Genomic DNA, 18,546 nt, shown 5'->3' with positions numbered 1-18,546 from the left:
AGAGGTGTTCCCTTCTGTACACACTCCCCTATGGTAGGTGGCGCATCTAATGATGCTGCACTCGCCGGAAGTTGGATAATTGCCTACCGTCAATTTAGAGGAAGAGGAGAGAGAAGAAGGTATCCGAGTTGAAGACGGGTATCTCAGACAGGTTTGTACATATGCACGCCAATGTGTGGTGTTACTGGCGTAATTATGAACTTATATAAAGTTTCTTTATCGTTTTAGCCTATAAGTGTTGTGAGAATATTTAATGCCATATCGAGAGCTGTGTGCTAGGCATGCTAAATCATTATAGGCCTCCTGCCGTGCCGCAGCCTCTATCTTCCCCAACAAGCAGCACGGGAGAGCACCTCCTTAGCACACGTTTATTAAGGTGCATTTTTAGTTTGTTTACTGTACGTTATCATACTTTATGACTTTATTTGAAGCCATACTAGAAATGTTGTAAAATAAAGCATGTAAGAGATAATATTACAAATGCAAGAAGAGCCATTAGCCACCATACCTATTGTTTATTTACAGGGTATTTATTTTTAATTATTTATGATGTATGTAATTGCTCAGTTAAAGTAAATAAAGCATGGTCACCTGTAATATCAAAGAACTTGAACTTGTGAATAATTAAAAAAAAGACTGAGAACAATATACTGAGGAGACAGGGTTAGAGAATATTTGTCAGATAACAGGCCCTGACGAATGCTCTATTACTAATAAGAAACATAGATAAGAAATAAATTAATAAGAAATATATTAATATAGCTTATTTAAGTATGACCAAAATTTTTAAGCCCAACTTTGTGTGCACATTCCCACCTATGGCCAAGGATCAGCTTTTTGTGTTTCAATACTGTTCAAACTTAATCATTTTAATGTTTCTTGTAGCACATGCACATTTTGCTTACTGTTTAAGCATTTTATTTGTTCTTTTGCTGTTGATATTTTTCCCCATGCCAATCTTCTGCTGAACCCAGTGGTGGGGAAAGCCCTTAAATGCATAATGAATAGTCAGTGAGGGACAATCTTATTTTTTGCAACAGTTATTTCAATTCAGAAGGTGTTTAGGCTTAGCTGATGAAATATTTTCAAACATGAACTTGCCTTTAAATCTGAAACACAGGTCTATAGGGCTACAGGAACATTGGCAGTCATCTGTAGTTTTCTAGTGTGGGGGCTTTTAAGCCAAAACTTGGTGCTTTTGTTGGCCACAAGCTGAAGGCCTGGCAAGTCAGGGTGTGTAAGGCCAAGTTTACATTAGACCGTATCTGTCTCGTTTTCTTCGCGGATGCACTGTCCGTTTACATTAAACCGCCTGGAAACGCCGGGAAACGGGAATCCGCCAGGGTCCACGTATTCAATCTACTGTAGATCATGTCTGGTCCGGTGCTGTGTAAACATTGAGAATACGCGGATACGCTGTGCTGAGCTCTAGCTGGCGTTGTCATTGGACAACGTCACTGTGACATCCACCTTCCTGATTCGCTGGCGTTGGTCATGTGACACGACTGCTGAAAAACAGCACGGACTTCCGCCTTGTATCACCTTTCATTAAAGAGTATAAAAGTATGAAAATACTGCAAATACTGATGCAAATACTGCCCATTGTGTAGTTATGATTGTCTTTAGGCTTGCCATTCTTCCACTTGCAAGTGGTAAGTGATATGCGCTGGGATCAAACACACAGCGGCTCAGTCCCGAATCACAGCTCGTGCGCTATACTCGCGCGCTGTGTGAGCTGCGCAGGGCCGGAGTGCGCACCCTCCAGAGGGCACTCGCTGTTCAGGGCGGAGTGATTTGGAGCGCAGGATGCCTGCGGAGCCGAGCGTATCCGTGTATTGGTGTTGCTGTGTGCACGCGAATCGTGTATTGGTGTTGCTGTGTGCGCACTAATCATTTTAAAAACGTTAATCTGATGATCCGCTGATACGGTCTAACGTAAACCCCACCTAAGAATGTAGGTATGGCACAGCAGGCCACTCCAAAAATCCACCAGAATGCAGGAACATCTACTAAATCCAAACCCCCCCCCCCATTGTCCATCTCCAGCTGGACGACCCACAAACAAAACACCAGAATGCAGGGGGACAAGTGAATATCAAACTGAATACAAAATTCCCACTTACTGCATGTGTGCGGAAAAATTTTGCCGTCGAACCCCCCCCCCAAAAAAATCTCACTCCAAGGAATTTCGAAAAGTTGGCAGCCCTGCTCCACTACATTTCGATCAAGGTCCTTGTTACTTGTTACTATGAAACAGCTTTGAAAGTGGATGTTTTTTTCTTTTCTTTTCTAAAACATGATTGTTTTTTTTCGCAGGTGACACTGAGACAGCCTATCAGTAATCACTAGGGTCACGTCCATAGACTGGATAAAATCAAGGTCAATGATTTCTCAGGAGCGTTATTTAACACAATCAGTTGATGGCAGAATGGAAGGAAGCGGTTCTTCTGGGGAACACACGCACTCATGGCTTTACCTAGAACCCATGTTTCAGTTTTCTGAAAGGATTAAAGAGTCATTTCATTTTAAATGTTTGCTTTGTTTGCCTAAAACAAACCACATCATGGCCTACAAAAACTCGCCGTCCAACCTGCAGAAGCATATTGAGGTCTGTAAACGTTTTATTCCAAGAGAAAGCTTGCAGTGACGTTGTCTGTGCTTTTAGAGCTAGCGATAATGTTGCAATAGCTATGCAGTCTGGTTAGTCAAATGACTTTCTATGGATTTTCCCGCCAAGTTGCCGTAGCCTTGTCCACGGCTAACGTTAACACATAGCTAGTTAACTTGGACACTGCTAGTTAGCATGTAAAAACGGAGTTACGCTAACATGAATAACATTAACTTATCTGAAGTCCTTTCAGAAATATGTTTTAGCATAATCTTGCCAAATAAACAAAATGTAGAAATCTCTCTTTTCTAGTAACGTTAGCTACCCAATATGATTTTGAGTTTGAAAAGAGTTTGCTAGCATGTCAGGTGGCGTTTCACTGACTAGCTAGCTTAACATTAAACCATCATGATGGCACAGCATGCGTTCATTTTGTGAATTCACAAAATAATCCAGTCGGTTGCTTTAGAGGCATTAGGTATTATAAGTGTTGTGACAATAATAAAACAATGTGTTGACAGAAAATGTACTTTTAATGCTTAAGTATTTTTAAAAGCATGTACTTCAGTACTTTAACTTAAATAAAAATTTGACTGGACAACTTTCATTCGTGAGCGGCACGGTGGTGTAGTGGTTAGCGCTGTCACCTCACAGCAAGACGGTCCGGGTTCGAGCCCCGTGGCCGGCGAGGACCTTTCTGTGCAGAGTTTGCATGTTCTCCCCATGTCCGCTTGGGGGTGCTCCGGTTTCCCCCAAAGACATGCAGGTTAGGTTAACTGGTGACTCTAAATTGACCATGAATGGTTGTCTGTGTCTATGTGTCAGCCCTGTGATGATCTGGAGCAGGGGTCGGCAACTAGAGGTCTGCGTGGGTCAGATTTTTCAGTCCCGCCCGCATTGTGCAGTCCCACTCCTGCCCGCGCCCGCAAAGAATTATGATTTTCAGTCCCGCCCGCGCCCACAAAGAATTATGATTTTCAGTCCCACTCCCGCCCGCGCCTGCCATATTTTGTCCTGCTCCCGCCCGCAAATCCCGCATGATGCAGACGTTCGCGTTATTTCTCAGGAAAGTTCTTGTCTTGACACAGCGTGATGGTGCCCTGCCCCCTACTTTGAGTGGATTTGAGCATAAATATCTACAGCTCACGTTCACATTTGTTATTATTTACCTTGTTTCTGAATTTAGCATGTAGTGTCTCTAATAATAATAATAATAATAATAAGTGCTGTCAAGCGATTAAAATATTTAATAGCGAATCACACATTTTTGTCACATGAGAAACCATTGTAATTCTCTGATCAGCATAAAAAAGTGAATGGGCTTGCTTTGTACCAATGTTTTTTTTTTTTTTATTGCAAAGCAGAGCTAGCAAGAGAACCATGAGTGAACAACTCTAATCAGAGAGACAGGTTACACAGTGACGGTAGGCTTGACTCAATGCTATCCCAGAAATCCTTCCTGTAATATGCAAATTTGGCTGCCTCTGATTGGACAGCCAAATTTGCATATTACAAGAAGGATTTCTGGAATAGCATTGAGTCAAGCCTACCGTCACTGTGTAACCTGTCTCTCTGATTAGAGTTGTAGACTAACTCAAGCAGTAAATCACTTCACTCATGGTTCTCTTGCTAGCTGGGTGTGAACGCTGAGTCATTAGAGTGATTCAATGGCAAATTTAAGATGCCATTCCTCACTCAATCTGGCAATCTGACTCTCTCTGCAAATTTAGGCATCTTAATATGTTTTTATTAATGCCAAATAAAATATCCAGCACAAATTATATATGATAGACATAAATTAATAATTTATACATTTTTTTTTCAAACAAGTTTTTAGTTAGCGGGACTGCAGCTTATCACCGGTCCCGCCCACGCCGCATATGTGCACTCCCGCTCCCGCTCGCGCCCACATATGTGCACTTCCGGTCCCACCCGCGCCCGTGCCCGCAATGAACTTTCAAAATTTGTCCCGCGCCGCACTGCTTTGCGGCGGGTCCCGCGAGTCCCGTGGGAGTGCAGGGCTCTATCGGCAACCTTTTTGCCATGTAGTGCCAATTAGAAATTTTCTTGTTAGTTAGTGCGCCATTCAAATAGGTGTTGTTAACTATGTGTAATTAGACACCACACATTTTAGACGGATATGGATATTTAATGCATTGAGCAAATATAAACACCATTGCACTTGTTTTATGCCATTAACCTCACACACAAGGTTTAAGAAACCCCCCCCCCCACACACACACACACATTGGATAACAACATTGCAAGCAGCTTATACAAATTCACAAAATAACATCCAAAATCTTTCACTAGGTAACAGGCCCAAGTTATTCACAATAAAGATGTAGCAGCTTAATGGAAATGGAACATGGAACTGATGAATAATAAAACTACAGAAAAAAATGTAATAATGAGTGTCAGAGAACATTGACAAGTAGCCTACATAAAGTGGCTTAACAATAAACTGCAAATTTGAAGTAGCCTTGTTACAAAATAAATGTTTTGCCTATCAGTCAATGTGATCCCTGGCCCTGCTTCCCCTTACTTAGCTCCGAGATGTGGGGATGGCAATTGGTCACTGAGTTGGACGCATGCTTCCGAATGGCCCGTTGTCAGATGACTTCGGGAGGGGCAAAGTACATTCTTCATGTGCGAAAATATCTGTTCACACAGATATGTTGATCCGAACACTGACAATAAAGCCAGTGCGATATTGCACAGTTGAACTTTTCGGGTAAAGATGCCCAGCAGGGTTCATTGGCTTTAAACAGCAGAGCTCCTCTCTCACAGTCACATCACAATATCTTGCCATCACTGCCAAACGTGCCACATCATTCACATCTATGCTTCCGTCAAGTGCAATGATAAATACTGCTGCATCTTTTATACCAGTTTTTTGCTGCACGCTTACGTGCAGATAAATACTGCTGCATCTTTTATACCAGTTTTTTGCTGCACGCTTACGTTTTCTGCCATTTCACCAATTCGTCGCTCAACAGTTCTGGCTGATATGGGCATATCTTTTATTCTTGATTTTATTGTCTCTTTATTTGGCAGCCCCTCAAAAAGGCTATCCGAGCCGGAGAGAAAGGCCTCCTTAGGCCCACTTTACACGGGGACGGTCTGAAACAAAAACGCAAAAGTCCGTTTTCATTCTCACTTTTTTCCGCGTCTACATGACCGTTTTCAAGGAGGAAATCTGCGTCTATACGGTGACGCATAAATGTGTGGAATTCAATTGGATGTGAATGCCAGACGGCTAGGTGGTGCTGTGAAAGACCTCCGCTATGTCTGCACGCATGCGCAACGTCTTCCGTCTTGTCTGATCTGCACATCTGCACCGCGAAAACTTTGACTACTCTGGCTATGGTAAGTAAGAAAGTAAGTAAAAAAGTAAGAGCATACTTTACCCGCCTCTGTTCATTAACGGTATATGTGCAGATTTGGTATAGATGTTCGAAGGACTCCTGGACGTTTATTAAAGCTGCCAGAACAGCTTGAAGGTCCGTTGGATCGATGTAATCAGACATGCTCTTACTTTTTTACTTACTTTCTTACTTCCTGGGCTGGCATGTACAGTATATGACATATGTATGACGTAAACGCATACCCAACGTGAGCAGATCCGAGCAGAGTTTCACGTATTGGGTAGTTTAGACGGATATGCAACGGGGGCTGTTTTTAACTTATCCACTCTAGAAGGCGTTTTCAATTTTTTCCGTTTTTCAGCCTCGGAAACGCCGTCCCCGTGTAGACGAAAGGCACTTCTGATAAAATATTTAGTCGTTTTTACCCGACAGCGTCCTCGTGTAAACGGGCCCTTAATGTATTCACCGTCTGTGAATGGCTTTCCATGTTTAGCGATGCAGTGAGAAATTATATAGCTAGCTTCAGTGGCATTGTTTTTAGCTGAGGTAAAGACTCTTAAAGTGTGGGCTTGCTTCCCATATCCGCACACTGCGCATGAGATTGATGCGTCCCTATCTGCCTGATCTTTGAAAGTCTTTTCGTGCTTTGCCTCGAAATGACATTTAACACTGGATGTTCGACATAGTGTAGCAGATAACTGAAACAATCTTTCAAATGGTGATACAAGCACCAAACTTGGCACAAATACTCCTTAGACATTATTCTTTTGAAAAAGTACGCGGGCCACCTGAAATTCAAGATGGCTGCTTATTTTCAAGATGGCCGCCACTGCAGACTTGAAAATGGGATATAATCTGGCCACTTTGACCGATTTGAATGATCTTGGTGTCTAAAAGTAGGTTTTTGACTATGAGAAATCTAAAAATCCCACTCTTAACCTTCTAGGGAGCTCCTTTCTGCCATTTCTAGCAAAAATATGATGAAAAATATACATAGACCAGAACATATCCTACAAACTATTTTATTTATTGGTTATTTTTAAATGCACAACTGGAATGTTTAGTTATGGTCAATGTTTGTCACTGCAGAGTGCAATGAGTCAAATATAGAGCTCACAAATGCACTGTTCACCCCAGCAGTGAGCTGCATGGTTTCACTTGTCCTCACATTTTCAGCTACATAGTCCAGTGCAGGTGAGACTGAATCGGTAGCATTTGCACCTTCCACGGCATTCTGTGGTTGGTAGAAGAGAGCAACTGGACTTGCTTGAAAAGTCTTGAAGACGTTTCGCCTCTCGTCCGAAAGGCATCCTCAGTTCTGTCTGTCTAATAGGGAGTATTAAGTATTTATCCTCTCATGGATCATCACAGAATCCATTCTATGATGATCCATGAGAGGATAAATACTTGATACTCCCTATTAGACAGACAGAACTGAGGATGCCTTTCGGACGAGAGGCGAAACGTCTTCAAGACTTTTCAAGCAATTCTAGTTGCTCTCTTCTACCAACCACAGATTACTATGTACCTGGATGACTGAGTATCTTCACAGATATGTTTCCACGGCATTCAGATTTGCATCCACATTTGGTCAGCTGTTGGCAACTCTCGGCAATAGGTGGAAGCGTTGTCCAGAAGACCTTCCATGTGTCTCCACTCTTTGTCCATCCCCAGTCAGCAGGACTTTGTGTTTCTGGTTGGCGCAGTGTTGACTGACTCCATATACAGCCTGCTTGATAGGCAGCGCGCTTTGCATGCTGAAATAGTGCTGCTTGAGTTGGAGGCTTCATATGGCCTCTGCTTTCGAGCAAACATATCCAGCCTGGCATCATCAACATGTGCAACTGTACTGGACCTGTCATACACTGTCACCACAAACTTCTCCAGGACCTCCAGATCATCATCATCTACTGTTGGTGGGTACTGGCTGAGCTTGGCAAAGACATCAGAAGCTTCAGCATACACATCCCAGGTTTGCCATGCAGACTTCTTCCCTTTGCTGCGGAAGCCTGACACAACATCGCAACCAGTGAAGGCATGGAAGAAGAGTATTCCTTTGCTCTTCTCCAGTCCTAAAGAGGGGTGCAGGTCATGTACAGGAATCCATCTCAGGTTCCGTCCTTGGCCAAAGGCCACCCACAACTGGTGCAGACCAATCCCTTGAAGGAGAGGCAGAACACTGATTGCTATGACGAGGACATCCTCTACTGCTACACCCTACACCCCAAACTATAATTATTGCTACAGTCTATACAAACATGCATGCTAGCTATGTTAGTGGACTATTTTACAAAAGGCCAAGAATAAGGCAAAAGTAAGCTGAGTGATTTCATTCTCCCAGATTTGGATTCTACATGGTCAAAAATGTATAATTTGATGCCAGAATCATCCATATCGGACAAGTCTGTGCATAGTTATGGCAAAACGATATATTTCTATACTGGACATGGCGGCCATCTTTAAAATGGGCAGCCATCTTGAATTTCAAGTGGCCCGTGTACTTTTTCAAAAGAATAATGTCTAAAGAGTATCTGTGCCGAATTTGGTGCTTGTATCACAATTTGAAAGATTCCTCTGAAATATTATGTTATCTGCTGCACTAACACACAACACTTTCAAAACACAACATGCACACAGCACGGTCCCTCTGAGAAACGAACCCATATTCTTTGGTCCATGAGGAGAGGAAAGCCCGAACTGTCGGCTTCTTTGCCATCTTAGCGCAACTGCTGCATCAAGTGGGCCCATCTCGTGAGAAATATGGGGAGGGGAAGTGTTGCCAGATTGGGCAGTTTTAAGTGCCTTTTGGCGGGTTTTGAACATATTTTGGGCTGGAAAACGTCAGCAGTATCTGGCAACACTGGGAGGGGGGCGCTATATTGTTGTGTAGTCATGCTAAAAGAGCAGGCTCGCCATGCAAAAGCCAATGACAGTTCAAGATGACGTTTGAACATTTTTAATGTGTTGAATAATTAGGTTTGTGTATCATCGTCAGTGTGCCACTGGAAATTCCTCGGCGTGCCAGTTGTGGCACGTGTGCCTAGAGTTGCCGACCCCTGATCTGGAGACTTGTCCAGGGTGTACCCCGCCTTTCGCCCATAGTCAGCTGGAATCAGTAGCGGCTGGTAGTCTTTCAAACAGGGGAGGCTGGTCGGTTACGATATTTCCAGATTTTAAAAGAAAAAACACATCAGTTTTGCCCATACTCTTGCCTCTGATCTGGCTGATTGTTGGCAGGGTCACAAACTGTGAAATAACAGGTTCTTTTGGCCCATTAGCCTACTGTTGACGTTTTCCAGCCCAAAATATGTTCATACATGATGGTGGTGTTGGGGGGGTGTTATATTTTAACATTTTATATTTTAAAATTGTGGCATGTTGTTTAAAAATTGATCTCGGCTGTGTTTTTGTTTAAAAATGTTTTCCAAATTGTAGCTGTGTTTAATTCATATCCAGAAAAACATATATTCCAATATAATATACTCAGCATAAACATTTTAAATAGATTCTATATTTTTGGTCCATCCATGACATATTACTAAAGTAGCCTATTTACTGTTGTTGATGTGGGTCACTTGCTGTTAGCCAATTCACTTTCTCGTACCAGGAGAGCTGAAAGGAAAGAGTATTATTCCCTACCTTTTTCACCAAGTCAATTTGAGGCATTGGTCTACCCTGCTCTTTAATTTTAATTTTTTCCTCGAAAGGAAGACTGGCAAATGGCTTCGCCAAAATTAAATCAGCAATGCTTGGCATCCGTGCGCAGCTTTCTTGCTAGCTGACTAGCCCGTTCAAGTTCAGTCACTCAAATAAACTAAATTTCTGGAACTAAGATAGCAAACTTGACAACACTATATTTACACTTTATTTACAATGAAAATATATACAAACTAAAAAAGCTGGTAGAAACCGTATGTAATGAATGAAATCGAAATGTAAGCCGATCTCTTACAATACACCACAGCACTTGCGAATCCGCATGGGACTGAACTGATGTTGCCAGATACTGCTGACGTTATCCAGCCCAAAATATGTTCAAAACCCGCCAAAATGCAATTAAAACCGCCCAATCTGGCAACACTGTACCGCTGCCTGTCTATAGTTGAAACGAGCTGTCAATCAAAGAAAATATCCGGCCGCTTTCACCAATCACCAGTCTCCTCGCGGAAACTGCTATGTCCCTCCCATGTGAGGCTCGGAGTCCGTGGGCGGGCATTTTCGCAGTATTTGCCCAATAACCGTCTTGCATTTTGAGATTGAAAAGCGCATAACTCCCAAATGCCGTTGAAGTCCACTGAGGCTGGGAGTCCATGAGACTCCGTGGGCGGGCATTTTCGCAGTATTTGTCCAATAATCGTCTTGCATTTTGAGATTGACAAGCACATAGCTCCCAATCCACTGAGGCTGGGCTGCATCGCGCTGTCACGAGGGGGAAAAACTCACGCACACATTAGGCGAACTGGGGAAAGTTATAACGGAATGATTTCGCACTGTAGTTGGGTTGAGCACATATTTCTATGATTCTGGATCTGAAATAGCAATGTTATAAGGTCGGCTATAATATAAGCCTAGCGCAATTCATCCTACACGATGTTTGTTATTTTTAGAGGAGGCTGAGCCTCCCTCGTTGTCTTAGAGCAATCGCCCGTGGCTGGGATAGGCTCCAGCTTGCCTGCGACCCTGTAGAACAGGATAAAGCGGCTAGAGATGATGAGATGAGATGAACTTTCATTTGTATCAGAGTAACATTTGACCAATAGGATCTGTACTTTGACTTAAGTAATGAAGTTGGGTACTTTGTCCACCTCTGGCCTTATGCAATGGTTTAATTCCAAACCTAGCATTGGTGAATCTATGGGCTTCATCCCCCCTTCCCTCTGTATCCTTCCCTCTATTTTCTCTCATCCATGTTTGGTAAACTTTCAAAAAAAAATGTATTTTTGAAAACAAATTATGATCCAATAAATTGGTCAAATGTAAAAGTTTCACCTCTCTTCCCCTCCATCTCTCTTCCCTCTGCTCTTTCATCCATGATGTTTGGCAAACATTCAGTCACCATAAAGTTTGGAAGTCACTCAAAGCACTTACTGCCTGCGAGAGACGTTTCTTCAATTGCTCCTTCCAGGGGGTTATTTATGTTGTCCTTTCCAGCCAATTATTCAAGTCAAATGAAAAAGCAGTCCCAGTATTCTTCTATCATTTTCATTTTTTTTCATTTAAGTCCATTTATATCTAACAGACAACTTCAACTGCCACTAAGTACCATATCATTGTTTCAGAAAGAATATGTTTTACAATCAAATATTCTGTGCAATTTAAGGCCAAGAGCCAAGAGTTTTTAGAGCAGTTATCAACAGAAGCAGCAGGGCCAACTGACAGGCTGCCATCCATACAGTGAGTCATTCAGAGCTGACTTCCAACTTCCAAAACAGTACTCTCCCACTGCAGTACTGAAATGCTGACATAACATAAGACTGCCACGTTGACAGGCCTGCCATTAGTCTGCTGTGCTGTTGAAAGTTCATGCACCACATCTGTCAATAATTGATCAATGAGCCAACTGCTGAGCAGAGTGAATAGCTACCTAGATTGATAGACCCTGCATTACCACATTAAGAATCAATTACATTTTATGTCTATTAGGAATTTAGACTTCTCATTAAATATACATCCTTCTGCAGGGATCATTTGTTTTTTAGTCTAGGATACTATATACAAGAAATAATTACAAACAGGAGGAAAAGGAACAATAATTGTACAACCCCGATTCCAAAAAAGTTGGGACAAAGTACAAATTGTAAATAAAAACGGAATGCAATAATTTACAAATCTCAAAAACTGATATTGTATTCACAATAGAACATAGACAACATATCAAATGCCGAAAGTGAGACATTTTGAAATTTCATGCCAAATATTGGCTCATTTGAAATTTCATGACAGCAACACATCTCAAAAAAGTTGGGACAGGGGCAATAAGAGGCTGAAAAAGTTAAAGGTACAAAAAAGGAACAGCTGGAGGACCAAATTGCAACTCATTAGGTCAATTGGCAATAGGTCATTAACATGACTGGGTATAAAAAGAGGATCTTGGAGTGGCAGCGGCTCTCAGAAGTAAAGATGGGAAGAGGATCACCAATCCCCCTAATTCTGCGCCGACAAATAGTGGAGCAATATCAGAAAGGAGTTCGACAGTGTAAAATTGCAAAGAGTTTGAACATATCATCTACAGTGCATAATATCATCAAAAGATTCAGAGAATCTGGAAGAATCTCTGTTCGTAAGGGTCAAGGCCGGAAAACCATACTGGGTGCCCGTGATCTTCGGGCCCTTAGATGGCACTGCATCACATACAGGCATGCTTCTGTATTGGAAATCACAAAATGGGCTCAGGAATATTTCCAGAGAACATTATCTGTGAACACAATTCACCGTGCCATCCACCATTGCCAGCTAAAACTCTATAGTTCAAAGAAGAAGCCGTATCTAAACATGATCCAGAAGCGCAGACGTCTTCTCTGGGCCAAGGCTCATTTAAAATGGACTGTGGCAAAGTGGAAAACTGTTCTGTGGTCAGACGAATCAAAATTTGAAGTTCTTTATGGAAATCAGGGACGCTGTGTCATTCGGACTAAAGAGGAGAAGGATGACCCAAGTTGTTATCAGCGCTCAGTTCAGAAGCCTGCATCTCTGATGGTATGGGGTTGCATTAGTGCATGTGGCATGGGGAGCTTACACATCTGGAAAGACACCATCAATGCTGAAAGGTATATCCAGGTTCTAGAGCAACATATGCTCCCATCCAGACGACGTCTCTTTCAGAGAAGACCTTGCATTTTCCAACATGACAATGCCAAACCACATACTGCATCAATTACAGCATCATGGCTGTGTAGAAGAAGGGTCCGGGTACTGAACTGGCCAGCCTGCAGTTCAGATCTTTCACCCATAGAAAACATTTGGCGCATCATAAAACGGAAGATACGACAAAAAAGACCTAAGACAGTTGAGCAACTAGAATCCTACATTAGACAAGAATGGGTTAACATTCCTATCCCTAAACTTGAGCAACTTGTCTCCTCAGTCCCCAGACGTTTACAGACTGTTGTAAAGAGAAAAGGGGATGTCTCACAGTGGTAAACATGGCCTTGTCCCAACTTTTTTGAGATGTGTTGTTGTCATGAAATTTAAAATCACCCAAGTTTTCTCTTTAAATGATACATTTTCTCAGTTTAAACATTTGATATGTCATCTATGTTCTATTCTGAATAAAATATGGAATTTTGAAACTTCCACATCATTGCATTCCATTTTTATTTACAATTTGTACTTTGTCCCAGCTTTTTTGGAATCGGGGTTGTATGTATTAGTGTCAGGTATGAACACTAACTGTACTTTATAACAACAGTCACATCTGGATTTTACTACCCGTACATTACATACGTAAGTGTATAATTTCAGTTTTAATAATCACATTCTACATTTTAATAATTTACAAAATTCTACAAATATACTACCAAAAATTACTTTTACAGTTACAGAGGACAGCAATATTATGTCACGAAAAGATAGCACCAACTCGATATTTAGTATCTGTATTCAGCAGAAAGCAGCAAATAAGGTAATTAAGGGGGAAAAAAGGGAATGAATCCAATCAGCAGGCTTGTAATACTCGAGTCCGACTTGTGCCTTAATTTTAAGGACTTGTGACTCGACTTGGATTTGAGCACTGATGACTTGGACTCTGACTCATGCATTAACTGCATTCGGACTCGTAAATTGGAGATGAGGACTCATATTTTTTCTTTATTTTTTCATAACAGGCTATAATAATTTGGCATAAAATATTTATATCTATATTAATTTTGTACTAATTTCATGCAAGAGTGTCACACCTGTGCGCCTTGGTGTGTGTATCAGATAGACTCTTGGGTGCGTTCCGAACAGCGCACATGCCAACCGGACTCTTGCGCGCGCGCCGTAAACAACTTGCACCTGCACAGGATTAAGGCGCGACCAGTGCGCCTATATAAAAACTGTGAAAACACACTTACTTTGCGAAGTATTGAGTCGCGTTGCTGACATGTTACTGAGCCTTATTTCCTTGTTTGGTTTCCTGATCCAGCAGCACGGTGGTGTAGTGGTTAGCACTGTCACCTCACAACAAGAAGGTCCTGGGTTCGAGCCCACTGGTCGACGTGGAGTTTGCATGTTCTCCCTGTGTCTGCGTGGGTTTCTTCTGGGTGCCTCGGTTTCCCCCACAGTCCAAAGACATGCAGGTTAGGCTAATTGGTAACTCTAAATTGACCGTAGGTGTGAATGGTTGTTTGTCTCTATGTGTCAGCCCTGCGATGATCTGGTGACTTGTCTAGAGTGTACCCCGCCTCTCGCCCATAGTCGGCTGGGATAGGCTCCAGCTTGCCTGCGACCCTGTACAGGATAAGCAGCTACAGATAATGGATGGATGGTTTCCTGATTTCCTGTTTCTTGTCTTTGATTCTGCCTAGTCTGTGATAACCTGATTGTGCCTCGCTCGACCTATTGCCTGTTTCACGGTTTTGCGATTTTGTCTGCCATTCTGGATTGTTTACTTGTCTTCACTTGTATTAATAAACACACCTTCTGCATTTACATCCGTCTCCCAGCCCTCTCTGACAGAATACTTCGCACTCACTGACTAAGAGAATGCACATTCACCTGTTCATATGTCATATTCACGAACAAACTAATATTAATGGTGCTAAAACAGCCACCGTCAAATGGTGTGGTTGGAGTGTTGGACTCGACTCGGATCAATAGTGGACTCGACTCAGACTTGACTCAAAAATTTTTTAATGACTTGGACTTGAACACTGGGGACACAAGATTGGACTCGGACTCGAGGTTTAGTGACTCAACGACAACACTGCCAATTAGTAACAAATCTAACCTGAAATAACAAACAACTACTTGTCACGAAACATAATGTAAGGTCATGTAATAATTATGGTGAGGTAGCCACCTGACCATGAGAAGCTAGCTATTTAATATTTATTCCTTGAAATCAAGTCATACATGAGCTGATAGCTGACAAGTTTAGGACTTCATTGGTGGGACAGAAGGCCATGGCAGTGTATGTTTATGTAGGAAGTGACAGATGAATTAATTGATCAGATATTGATTTATAGCAGAAGGGACCAAAAATGTATTGCCCTAGGCCTTCTCGAAGGCCAACGCTAGCTTAACCACAGGTCGGCACCCTCAGCGCAGCAGTGAAGTCACCTTCCAGCTGGTGTAGCGTTCATCAGTAGTGTTAGTGAATGCTAATAAAGCAGTCAAGCCAGTGCTATCGAGAGCAAGTAGCACAGGTTAACAACCGAGAAACTAAGATTTCTGTTTCCAGACTCTTCTTCCACGCATGCTCGCCACAGTATTTTTCACTCAGACTTAAGAATTCATTTCCCTGTGTAATTTACTTAGTTACTTTTAAAATCAACATCAACAACTACACACAATGGAGTGACCTGGCATTGTGCCACTAATCCCTTACAAAATCCTTTGCCCTGTTGCTTTTTTGGTGTGTCTGGCTAAGGTTTGGCTGAGCTGAAGTCCCAGCTCTAATAGTAATGATTCACCACTGCTTGAAAATATGTGTGAAGAATATCTAATGAAGTTTTGATAGCCTTTTGGGTGTTCAACACATCTTTAGTTTCCGTTTTCAGTTTATTTATTTTGTACTTAATTATAGCATGGCTAATCCTAGCACTGGATTAGCCTAGTCTTTCTCTTTCCCAGTGAACAAAGAAATGATTCTACGTATGCACAGCAAAATCTTTCTAAATGGATATTTGCATCAGCTCTGACGTGTGATGTCATGTTGTCTTAACAATGTGCAATATTATAAACCATATTCAACACTCATTCTCCAGTGGGTAGAGTGGCGTAATACATGTAGGATAAGCGATATGCTAACAATACTGCATGCTATCGAACCAAATGAATAGAATAGAATACATGAAGGGAATAGAATACATGTTTTTATTCCATTGAAAAAGTGTCCTGTGTGTATAATAATTAGCAATATTATACTGGAATTATTTTACACCATGTAAATTGCACTGTGATATTAAGCTCCATTTCAAAAGATCATACTCATACTGCTCAAAACCGTCCTAAAAAAACAAAACTACTGAGTACAATTTGCACAGTGAATTTGTTCTTAGTAGTTTTATTTTTGTAGGATGTTTTTGAGCAGTATGAGTCTGATCTTTTGAAGTGGGACTTAAGTTCATTTGAGTTTTCTAAGTGGCACAACAGAACAGGGTTCACCCTGTCATTGGGATGTTGCAAATAAATCGTGATGATGCCACAGCCATCCATAGCCAGGAGTCAAGAAAGCAAAATTGGCCATGCTGTCTGGGTGGGAGAGATGGCATACTCTCTGTCTCTTGTCCACACTGGCCATTTGTGGACGTCTGTGAGCTTATATACGTGGAAGAGGGTGGATAGCGCATTCCTCCATGTGTGTTACTCTGCCGTGTAATGCAGCATGAGCAACATTACGTGAAGCTGGCTTCACATGTCTTGGAGGAAGCACTGTCCCCAGTTGGTAGCTGTTGTGTGGCAGGGCAGAGTTGGCTGGTGGGTGGGAATTTGCAGGTGAGCAAAGTCAAATCCAAAAATAAAAAAACATTCATTCATTGTAAACCTTGGGAGTTAAACATTTCTATATTGGACAACACTCAAGGTTTCAGTATTTGTATGAAAAAATAGATAAATAAAGGCCAAAATGGACTCGAACCTACCTACATGGAGACACTTATAAAACCTTGCTCGATATCACACTGATAGTTCAATTTGACCCACTATCCCTCAAGACACAAGAAAAATAAGAATTAATACTCTCTTCTGCACCCAGGTGGTGGAAAGACCTCCTGGCAGTCTGATCAACTGAGTCCTGGCTGTCTTCAAATAAAGATTGAAGATCTTCTTTAATAAAGATTTAGGCACTAACTGCACTAAATAATAATAATAATAATAATAATAATAATAATAATAATAATAATAATAAACCCTGGAGACCATTGTGACCTTGACCCATACTAGCATAATGATGTGTGCTTGAGCCCACAAATCACTTTTGTAAGTCACTTTTCAAAATGTTCCTTTATATTGCATGCTCAGGAGGTCAAAATCTGCAGAATGTGCTCATAACTGCAACTAATAAAAAAGGCAATATAAATAAAGTTGAAGGAAATTACAATAGCGTAATGGCAAGCACATTCAAAAAATGCACAGACAGGAAGGGGAAAAACACTTCAACAAACCTAGTTTTGCACTCACCACAAACCTCTCCAGCCTGGTTCCTCCTGCGTTCCCCACAAAGATGCCTGAACTGGGCTCAAATGTAAGACTCTTCTGGCTCCTGTGGAATGCAACCCTGAGGTGCTCCTCACAATCCATAAAGAGCTTCACCTCATTCCCCTGCACAGCCAGAGTGAATCTCGCCCAGCGACCTGTCAGGTCCCCCATCTTAAAGGATGCAGCCTCCCGAGTGCGTGTGGCTCCTGGTTCAGTGTAATACAGAACCACACGCTGTGACCTATCCTCCACTGGTGCCAGCGCTACTCCCAAGTGGACTATCTTCTGTAGGGCATCGGTGATGGCGAACAGGACTCCTCCACGGCGAGTGGTGGGTTTGGCAGTGACAATGATAGAAAAGTCGCGGAAGAAGGGGTCAGGAATGAAGGAGCGTGTGAGGCGGCCTACATTGGCATCTGGACCAAAGCTGTATGCAGGAAAACCCTCAAATCCAGTAATGAAAAAGACAGATGGAGGGAGAGGAACTCCGATGAGCTCAGTCAGATCCAGCTGGCTACTGGAGCCCCTCTCTGAGGAAAGAAGACAAAAAAATACAAACAATGTATTAAAATAAAAGTTTATATAGGCAGGCAATTCAAAGTCGTATGAGAAGTTACAAAGGTTAAGTTCAGCATCTGCATGACAAAAAAGCGAATGGAAAATTGCAGGTACTACACTGTACTGCAAGAGAGTTCTTTAAGTATGGGGTATGCATAGCAACAGTCTGATAGTTGTATCATTCATTTTTGAGGGAAAATTTCTTAAGCACCAAATACCCAGCTGTGATTTGGGCCAAACATTCCTCTGATAAATGTCTTCTCTCACATATGTACAAGGAAACTTTGCAGGTCTTGACTCCAAGACACATTAATCTGCTTCTGTTTGGGAAAAGACCTTCCTACCTTGACCCATCCATCAATTTTCCAAAGAATTACCATCTGCCCACTTCTTTTCTCACACTGGACCCTCTTTTGGAGCTTTGAACTTCATCATCATCATCATCATCATCATCATCATCAAGGACAGGCTCACAACAGTGGCATTAGCTCAGCAGGATCAGACAAGATGTAACAAAACCTCGACACAGTGGTTCACCCAAAACTCTTCATCTCCCTTCGTATTCCAAGCTCACACATATGGTCCTTATTAAGGCTGAAGACGACTGTGTGTGGTGGAATCATCTGGAAGGGATTAAGTCATACAGGGACTGAGGAGCTAATGATATGTGCA

General features: G+C 42.0%; 1 protein-coding gene across 2 annotated transcripts in view; it reads right to left on the bottom strand.

The window, feature by feature from the left end:
- Nucleotides 1-18,546, bottom strand: part of LOC132887089 (collagen alpha-1(XVIII) chain-like) — a 214,242-nt gene that overhangs the window by 109,965 nt on the left and 85,731 nt on the right. For both annotated transcript variants that reach the window (XM_060922455.1, XM_060922456.1), the window contains exon 3: nucleotides 17,299-17,846. In XM_060922455.1, coding sequence (XP_060778438.1) covers nucleotides 17,299-17,846 — 548 coding nt within the window. The remainder of the gene's footprint in view (nucleotides 1-17,298; nucleotides 17,847-18,546) is intronic.

Source organism: Neoarius graeffei, chromosome 5 (assembly GCF_027579695.1).
Source record: "Neoarius graeffei isolate fNeoGra1 chromosome 5, fNeoGra1.pri, whole genome shotgun sequence".
Taxonomy (NCBI): Eukaryota; Metazoa; Chordata; class Actinopteri; order Siluriformes; family Ariidae; genus Neoarius; species Neoarius graeffei.
This window is presented reverse-complemented; position numbering and strand designations above follow the sequence as displayed.